This window comes from Eptatretus burgeri, chromosome 1 (genome assembly GCF_056783735.1).
Source record: "Eptatretus burgeri isolate ZD-2024b chromosome 1, Ebu_testis_v1, whole genome shotgun sequence".
Taxonomy (NCBI): domain Eukaryota; kingdom Metazoa; phylum Chordata; class Myxini; order Myxiniformes; family Myxinidae; genus Eptatretus; species Eptatretus burgeri.
Genome location: NC_140961.1, coordinates 26,527,073 through 26,537,156, shown reverse-complemented (window position 1 = coordinate 26,537,156; position 10,084 = coordinate 26,527,073). Strand labels below are relative to the sequence as shown.

Below are 10,084 nucleotides of genomic sequence, written 5' to 3'. Positions count from 1 at the left end.
AGAAAAAACTCCACTAGAATGTAATTAAAAATGCTATAGGCATTTGGCTTTGCGTTTGTGCTGCTCTGTGTCAGTTTCACGATGCAGGAACCAGCAGAAATCGCCCATCATGTTCGGGTTGTGCCGCCCTTGGTAACGCGTCTCCATGAGTGAAATCTCTTGGTGGAATCGCTCGCCGTGCTCGTCCGAGACTGCTCCCAAGTTGTCAGGGAAGAAGTTCAGGTGCTGGTGTAGGAAATGGATTTTCAGGGACATCCTGGAGCCAAGTTTCCTGAAGGACTCCAGCAGCTGCTGCACTATTTCTTCATAGTTGTCCGCGCGCTCGTTCCCCAAGAAGTTGTCCGTCACAGCTTTGAAGCTCCTCCACACTGCCAGCTCTTTGGGGTTTAGAGTTGTCGGAAAAGTTTCGTCCTTCATAATCTGTCGGATTTGCGGTCCAACAAAGACACCAGCCTTGATCTTGGCCTCCGACAAGGTGTTGCCAAACTTTTCCTTGAGGTATAAAAACTCACGCCCATTCAGATCCATTGCCCATACAAAACTTTTCATCAAGCCGAGCTTTATGTGGAGTGGTGGAAGGAAAACCTTGGCTGGGTCGACAAGGGCGACATGCTTCACGTTGTGTCGACCAGGTACATGCTCTTTTCGCTCTTCCCAATCTTTCTTCGTCCAGTGATTCTTGTCGTCTCTGCTATCCCAGAGACAAAGGAAGCACATGTATTTCGTGTAGCCTGACTGCAGCCCTAACAACAGCGCCACCACTTTCAAGTCTCCGCAGATGTGCCAGTTGAAGTCATTGTACTTGATGGAATCAAGCAGCTGCCGCATAGTCTCATAGGTCTCTGTCATGCCGAACGCGTGAGCCAGTGGGACTGATGGTTTCTCGTTGCCATTGTGGAGCAAAACAGCCTTCAAGCTGTTCTTCCCCGAGTCGATGAAGAGGCGCCAGTCTGCAGGATCGTGATCACACCCAAGTTCTTTCAACAGACCGTTGATGTCACTGCAGAATGTCATCGTGTCTTCCATCTCAAAGAACTCAGCCATGTCTCTGTGACGTGCTCTGAACAAGGATATCTTGGTGTTAGGTTCAAGTAGATTCCACTGCTGCAGCCTTGATCCAAGCAGCTCTGCCTTCGCCTTTGACAGTGAGAGATCTCTTACAAGATCATTTAAGTCTCCCTGGTTCAGAAGGTGTGATTCTTGAGTGTCGGGTTCAAAAGGTTCATCATCACCATCCTCTTCACCACTGCTTACAGCTATGTTCTGATCAGCTGGAGGTGTTGGAACGGGGTTCTCGTCATCATGAGGCACAGGTTTACGAGCAGAGACGCAGTCAGCGTACTTGATGTGACCTTTATTCTTCTTGTTGAAGCCGGCGATGCTTGTGCAGCAGAAATAACAATCATCATGATGATTCTGCGGCTCATGCCATATCATGGGCACCGCAAATGGCATGCTCGCGCGCTTGCCCACCAACCACTGAGTCAAGGTTGTGTGACAGCTTGTGCAGCAGATGTGTGGTGCCCAGCTCTGTTCTTGGTCCCCCACCTTACACCCGAAGTAGTGAAAGTAGGCGGCCTTCATTTTCACTGCTGTAGATATACTTCGCTGTTGATCTTTTTTGGTATACCGACCACAGACATAACAGAAGTTGTCAGGATGATTGGTACAGGAACGCCTACTCATCTTTATCTGAAAGAAAGAAATATAACACAAGTTAACAACAATTGTACGAAATAGACATGTTAAAGACATATGTAAATTTCATTGAAATCCTGACTTCTAGGCAATAGGAATATTTCTGTTCCTGAAAATCCTGACGTGATACAGCAAAACGGTTATGATTTTTGAAATCAGCGTACCCAAATTAGTCTTAATCACTTTACACATCTCCAGTAAAAAAAAAATTTTGAAATTTGTTGTTCAGTGTTATCAGGAAGCAGTGTTCTCCTCGGGTTCTTTTTGGCCGTGTGCCAGTTTGCAGTATGTGGCATGGATCCATGTTGCTCTTCCTTTACACTTCACAGCCGCATGGGTCGTTAGCAGTATTAGAAACGGCCCACACCAACGTGCTTGAAGAGAGTTCTTCCTTTTGTAAATCTTCACATAAACAAAGTCTCCTGGTTTGAAGTTGTGATGATCAGACGTGGCTGGTTCTGGCAGGGCTTGCTTCACCTGCGCATAAAAAGTCCTTACAGCATGATTCAGAGAGACACAGAACGCAAGCAACATGTCGTCCATTTGCTGCACGTTCATGTCTTTTACAGTCAATGGAGGTGAGTTCGGTAATCTCATTGGTCTTCCCATCAGAATCTCATGCGGAGATAAGCCAGTGTTTCGATTTGCTGTCGATCTCAGTCATGAGAGCAATGGGCAGAGCATCTTGGCCATTTTAATCCAGTTTGTTCACAAATCTTTGCCAGTTTATTCTTCAGAAATCCATTCTGCCTCTCTACTGCCCCCGCGGATTGCGGACGGTACGGGCAGTCAAAATGTTGCTTGATTTGCAATACCCGACATCTTTCACCACTTCGGCTGTGAAATGAGTACCTTGGTCACTGGAGATCCTACAAGGTATTCCAAACCTACAGATGAAATCCTTCATCAACAGTTTAACCACAGTAATGGCATCTGCTTTCCTACAAGGGTAAGCTTCAACCCACTTGGTGAACAAATCGACGATGACTACAACAAATTCAAAGCCAGAGCATTTTGGTAACTGAACAAAATCCATCTGGATATGAACAAAAGGTCCGAATGGAATTGGATGACCCCCTGGGGCCATCTGCACCCCCCTTGCTGGGTTATGTTTTTGGCAAATGTGACAGGTCCTACAATACTGTTCTGCAATTGGACTAAACCCCGGGGAAAACCACTGTCTCCCAATTGAAGTACTCATGCCCCCCTTGCTGGTATGCCCGGCCCCATATGCCAATCGTGCGAGCCAGGGTAACAGAGCTTTTGGTGCTACCATATGACCATCAGATGATCTCCATAATTTGGATTCATTTTCAAATTCACATCCAGCCAATATCCACAAATATTGTTCTTTAGGACTAACAGCTGTCTGCAAAGTATTCACATCGTCAATGGTTGGCGTCGCCCCTTGTCTCAATACACATTGTGATATCAAGAGAGTTTCAGTGTTGGCAGCAGTTTTTGCAGCTACATCTGCTCTTGCATTTCCCCGTGAGACGTCATCAGATCCTCTGGTGTGGGCATCACATTTAACCACTGTAATTTGGTGAGGCAGAAGTATCGCTTGCAGCAGATTCACAATCCATGCTCATTCCTCACCCGCGCACCTGATGATGTTATAAAACCCCTCTCGCGCCAGAGGGCTCCGAATTTGTGTACAGCACCAAAGGCATAGATAGCCGGAATCAGTGTAAATTGTCACTATTTGGCCTTTGGTTGGCTAAATGGCATGCACGAGTGAGGGCGAACAGGTCTGCTTGCTGCGCGGAGCAGCTCTCAGCCAATCTCCCCCCTTCGATTACTTAGTGATCAGAGCAAACGGCGTAGCCTGTTAATAGGCATCCATCAGGTGCGCGTGATGATGAACCGTCGACATATATAATCAATTCAGAATTTTGGATCGGTGTGTCTCTCAAATCAGGACGCGGTAGACACGTGTGTACGATTACCTCCTCACAATTGTGAGGATCAACATCTTCTTCTCCTGGCAGCAAACTCGCAGGATTCAGCGGAGCGCATCTTCTAATCGTAATGTTCGTGGGTGCTGCAAGTGAGAATTCGTATGTCGTTGCCCTTGAAGCCGACAAATACTGTGTTTTTGTTTTGAACAGTACAGCTGTGACTGCGTGCAGCACCATGAGAATCAAAGTGTGTCCCGCGACAAGTGCTTCTGTCGCCTGCACCGCGAGCGAAGCAGCTGCTACTGCCTTTAGACAAGATGGGAATCCTTGCGATGGGAATGGGAATCCAAGAATCCAAGAAACCGGATCCAATTTGGAACTGTAATATGCAACAGGCCGTAATTTATTTCCGTGCTCGTGTCAGCACCGACTGTGCAAACCCCCGACTCTCACTTGCGTACAAATGAAAAGGTTTTTCATAGTTTGGTATACCCAGAGCAGGAGCAGAAGAAAGAGCTTGTTTTAACGTTACAAAAGCCTTGTCTGGATCTTGTGTCCATGTCAGTGGACTGGGCGTGTTCGCCGAACCAATTTCCAGCAGGGTGCATAATCTGGGATCCACTGCCTGCAATAGCCGGTCGTTCCGAGGAAAGATCTCATCTGTTTAGCAGTAGTTGGCTTGGGCAGTTTTAATATTGCAGCTATACCTTCCGGGGAGATGCGTCTTGTATCTCCCTTCAAAATATGCCCCAAATATTTCACCTCTTCCTGGCAAAACTGCAATTTGGCTCTCGATGCTTTGTGTCCCTTTCTGGCTAAAGCTCCCAACAGCGTCAACGTATCTCACTCGCATGCGTCTTTCGACGCTGAACAGATCAGCAGGTCGACAACATATTGAATCAGTGTGGATCCACAGGAAAAAAAAAACTATGTCATCCAAGTAGTCTTTCAAAGCTCGAGAAAACAATGTCGGGCTCTCTACATACCCTTGAGGAAGCACAGTCCAAGTGTATTGCTTTCCCTTATATGTGAACGCAAAAAGAAATTGTGCTTCTTGGGCTATCGGAATACTAAAAAAAACTGAACAAAGATCCACGACACTAAAATAGGTAGTAGTATTTGGGATGCTTGCGAGAATGGTAGCTGGATTTGCAATTACAGGATAAGCTGGAATCACCGTGTCATTCACTGCCCTCAAATCCTGTACGAATCTCCACATCGACTTCACAGGTTTTCTTACAGGTAAGATCGGCGTATTACATTGACTAACTGTGGGAATAATTATCCCTTGCTTCAATAGCGCTTCCACTACGGGAGCAATCCCTGCTTCTGCCTCTGGTGGCAATGGGTATTGTGGTTTTCGAGGCAGTTTCTTTTCTGGATCTATATTGATCTTGACTGGGTGCATGCCTCTAATTTGCCCTACATCGTTGGCATGTGTTGCCCACAGACAAATTGGGACTTGGTCGAGTAATTCAGTACAGGTAATTTTTCTGACCCATTTATTTCTGAAAGATCAGTCATCTCGAATACAGCTTTCACCGTCCCGCGACATTCTGACCAACAATATCCATCTGCTCCAATCTTCCAAAGTCCGTTTACTTGGCTCAACTCCATCAAAGTCGCTTGTGATGCTTTCTTGAAACAGGTTACCATGTGACCAATGTCCCTTGCTTGGTAACCTGTTGCAATCGCTAAAATAACATGTGGTGTAACACTGGACGGTTGGTTCCACAATTTTAATTGTTCCTGCGTGAGATGCACCTCCAGGCCAATCCCTTACTTTCCAATCCCAATTGTCCCCAACACTAGGTCAAAGGTCTGGTGTAATTTCGAAAGTGTTTCACTCGCATAGACGTTATCTTTTCCCTTGACGTCGCAATCTGCAATGCAATGTAGTCGAGTCTGCACTCCCTCTGTGTCCATGTGGTGTTGACTCACCCAGTCGTACACCTCGGGTACGATTCTCTCCAAATGTGACACATATTCCTGCAAATATTTAAATGCTTCAAAATTAATCACAGTCTATTGATATGCAAGATTCTCTGTATTTTCCTGCAATAAATTCAGCATAGTTATATGCGATCCGTGAGGTATTTCTAAATATACTCCCTCAGGGGTACATTTTACTGCACAGTTCAGCTTACATAACAGATCTCTTCCCAACAGATTAATTGGTGTATCAGTTGCCATCAAAAATGCATCGTTTGCAGACAATGGTCCAATCTCTACCCGTAGCTGCTCAGTAAGGCCTAAGTCACATTTGCTCTACGGCGAGGATATGGCGGCCATACGCCCTCTGAATTGACAGAAATGTGCGGCGGCCGCAGAGTTTCTGCGGTGGCTTCAGGGTGGCCCTACGCCATTTGGCTATATTTTACAGGGACCCGTGGAATTATAACGCGGAGTTATAACTTTTTTTCATTTCTACGTTCGCCGTAGCAATTCGACAAGCCGAAAAAAAAAAAACACTGGAAAAAAATAAATAAATAATTAACCCATTCATTACCGTCCGTTTGGCCGCACGTTCGCCTTCGGGCCCCCTGCGGTCGCCTTGCGGGCACTTTGAGGCTACCTTGCGTCTGCCTTGAAAATTCTATGGCCGCCGCAGGGCCCCCTTCAGGTCACCATGCGACATCAAATCAAAGACTGCACGGCAACCCCACGTTTTCGGTCTCCACAATTTCTAAGACCTAAGGCCGAAGTCACATTTGCTCAACAGCGAGGATACGGCGGCCGCACGCCCTCTGAATTGACAGAAACGTGCGGCGGCCGCAGAGTTTCTGAGGTGGCCTCAGGGTGGCCCAAAGCCATATGGCTATATTTTACAGGCCATAAGGTCGCCGTGGAATTATAACGCAGAGTTATAACTTTTTTTCATTTCTACGTTCGCCGTAGCAATTCGACAAGCCGAAAAAAAAAAACTGGTAAAAAAAACATAAAAAAAATTCACCCATTCGTTACCGTCCGTCTGGCCGCACGTTCGCCTTTGGGCCCCCCTTCGGTCCCCCTGCGGGCACCTTGCGTCTGCCTTGAAAATTCTATGGCCGCCGCAGGAACACCTTAAGGTCACCGTGCGACATCAAATCAAAGACCGTACGGCAACCCCACGTTTTCGGTCTCCACAATTTATAAATACGCCGTGCAGCTTCCCGAAAAATAAAAACGTATGTGACCGTTTCATTGTGGGACTGTGGAAATACTGCGGCTGCCGTATAATTGCTCGTGACCGTAGATTTTGGAGACTCCACGGCCGCCGTGGCAAATGTGACCGAGGCCTTAGTGGAATCGCCATGGCAACTCCTGACATTCCCACGACCTTCACTCGTTCTCGTGATAAAGGGGCATCCGGGAAATCACTCTTTGTGAGCGCAGATTTGGTCGCTCCTGTGTCAACTAAGAAAGGAATCTCTCGGCCATAACAATTTTCAAAATCAATTTCGGTTCGTCACATGGTTTTAAAGTCAGAAAGGGTAACCCAGACGAAGCCGCTTCTGTTTTTGTCATAAAACGAATGGGTTTTTGGGGTTGAAATGAACTTTGAGTTGGAGGAGGTAGAAATGAGGGCGGAGGAGGTGGGAATGAGGGTGGAGGGTGGAGGAGGAGGAGGAGGGGGGAATTCGGTGTGGGGTGCAATGGGTTGAAATAAACCAGATTGCTCAAGCTGTGTTCCCCATCTGTCCTGCTGTCTGTAATATGGATCTCCATCTCTGTATTGTACCCCTCTTCTCTCTTCTACCGGTCCGTACGTACTATAAGTTCGACCATTTCTGTGGTTCCAGCACTCCTTGGCCCAATGACTTGGTTGCCCACATGCACGACAGACCTCACTGCGCAGGTCTCTGTATTGTGGGCTCCCACGGTTTTAGGTTGGCCCTCGGTTTTGTGCATTATATCTCGCATTCCTTCCACCGGTGCATTCACCTTGCCCTTGAACCTGAGATAGCATTAATGCAGCTTCATCTGTCTCGTCAGAACGTTGTTTTATCAATGAATTGCAATGCGTCACATACTCCATTAAATCTTTTACCTCCTTCGATTCCCAGCCGATACACACTCGCTTAATTTCGTTTTGCAATTTGGCTGTCAAACCATTTAGGAATGCATGAGCAAATGGTACACCCTCTTCTTTCAATCCAGAGTGGCATTGATATACACTCCGAATGCGCTCTAAGTACTCCAATGGATCTTCGGCAGAGCGTTGCCTGCACGCCTGTATTTTCGCCCAATCTGTTTTAAGTGGAACAACCTCTGTCACTGATTTAATGAGCGTGTTAATATGTTCTTTGAGCTCACCTCTGCTTCCGGGCGCTTCATCTGGCCATCCTGCTGTCTGTTTCCATTGTCGGAGTAACCCCTCCGGTACAATCAATTTCAATAAAATATCCATTTCCATACAAGTTGGCCGATGGCATTCCACTACCACACTCAATTCTCACTGGAATTTTTTCGGATTCTCTCACATCTTCGGCATCTCATTAACAATGGCTCTTAATTCAGAGCCCCATGATCGATATATCGCTTGCACATCCCTTGCCCCCGAGTAATCTCGCAATGGAAACGCACCTATGAGTGCCTCATCTTCTTCGTCCTTCACGGTCTCCGACGTTATTTTTTTTGATCGAGTCTGCATTCTACCCTTGTTAGCAAGAGGAACTTTCTCTCTGCGCTGTGTTTCAGCTTCCTTCATCTCCTTTTTAATTACTCCCCTGGCTCCCCGTCGAGCCTCTTCTTGCCCTGTGGCATCATCTCCCTCTGTCTCGTCCTCGAGCGGTTGTGCTATCGGAACTATGCCCTCTGGCCATGTATCTGATTTCTTCTTCATCCTCAAATCTGACAGGCACAGCTCGTTGTCTCTTGGTTTTATTTTCAAGTCTTACGGGCATTTGCTTCATTAATTGGTCTAGCTGACCCTTCAGGTTTAACAACCGTGCCTTTTCGACTCTGTCACGACATTCCTCCATCCAATTTATATATACGCTCCAGTTTACATGTTTCTGGGCCTTCTTGTCCCTATTTTTCTCCTCCAGTGCTTTTTTTAAATTATCTAAACAATCATGATCAAACGTACCATTCTCAGGAAAAGGCAATCTGCTATTTCTAGTCCAATTGCACCATTCTCCTATATACATCTCTCACAGCATCAGGCCCATACTTATCAAACATAAATCTTGCACACGTACCCCTCCGTGGTTTTTGAAAAGTTGCCTCGGAATACACAATTTCATCATTTTTCCCATCTTTCAAAATCCCCTCTCAAATCACAAATACTTCAATGTTTGAAATACAATAAAACACAAAATACAATAATGCTCTAATTCTCTGTATGTACTCTCTGTTCGACAATGCGTTACCCGCTAAGACAGCCCACCCTCGAGGAACGCTCTCTGCTTACCTTTGCTCAAGCACTTGTCGTTCCTCCAGGCACTGTCTCCAGCAGATTAAGCACCTCCGGTCACGGCACCAACTGATGTGGATTTTTCTCTTGGCACCTCGTAGTGATCGTAGAATTCTTCAGGTTGTTGTGGAATCTAATTTAACTTGTGAGGGTTTAACGTTGAGCCCATTCGGTTTTAAAATCCTGTTCTCAAAATCACAGACACCGATAAATTAATGTCCACAAACAGTTCTTTTCCTTTAGTACAATTTATTTCTAATGTTATCCACCAGTTCAGGTTCTCACCCTCGTACACTTCCCCCATATATATATATATATATATATATATATATATATATATATATATATATATATATATATATATATATATATATATATATATATATATATATACATATACATATACATATATATACATATATACATATATACATATATAGATATATACATATATACATATACATATATACATATATACATATATATATATATATATATATATATATATATATTCATATCTTGAGAGTGGAGAGGGTTTTTGATAGCATATAGGCAAAAGTAAAGTCTTATCAGACCAGTCACCTTGGACGAGCAAAGAATTAAACAAATGTCCACAAGTGGCAAAGAAATACAAGATTAACACTATGTTTTAGGCCTTAACAATTTTAATAAATGAAAAGTAGAGGCAAAAAAACAAACACTTTATCCGAGTAAGACTGAAGCAAGGGCCACTTGTCCAAAGAGGAATAATTCCCCAACATTACCCAGTGTACAGTACACACTGGAAACACACTCCCTGTATCTCAATGCAGTGATTGCTGCCACATGTCGACTTACCCGGTATTGAAATTGTTACTTCCACGTTCGATCCTCAGGGGAAAGCATTCGACACAATGTGTCATGACATGATTACGTCACAATGAAATGGACATGTAATTATTCAGCACTTTTCTCTATCATAGGTTTGCACCTCATCCGTGTCCCATTACGTCACATAAATAAATCGTATCAACAACAATCACATAATCGGTTTTTGTTTCATGATGGAGAGGATATTATTGGTTTGTCAAGCAAGATTTCACTTCAC

General features: G+C 45.0%; 1 protein-coding gene across 2 annotated transcripts in view; it reads right to left on the bottom strand.

Moving 5' to 3' along the window:
• The window catches only part of LOC147034067 (uncharacterized), a 28,222-nt gene extending 18,938 nt beyond the window's left edge, over positions 1–9,284 (bottom strand). Inside the window, exons 1-2 of one of the 2 annotated variants that reach the window (XM_085876054.1) lie at positions 8,995–9,284; positions 1–5,588 (exon numbers count right to left, since the gene is read on the bottom strand). The exon at positions 1–5,588 is cut by the window's left edge and continues 429 nt beyond it. In XM_085876054.1, coding sequence (XP_085732180.1) covers positions 34–1,755 — 1,722 coding nt within the window. In that variant the 5' untranslated portion in view covers positions 1,756–5,588; positions 8,995–9,284 and the 3' untranslated portion in view covers positions 1–33. The remainder of the gene's footprint in view (positions 5,589–8,994) is intronic. The other variant, XR_015056741.1, reaches the window with a different exon arrangement.
• Between the last annotated feature and the right edge of the window lie 800 nt (positions 9,285–10,084).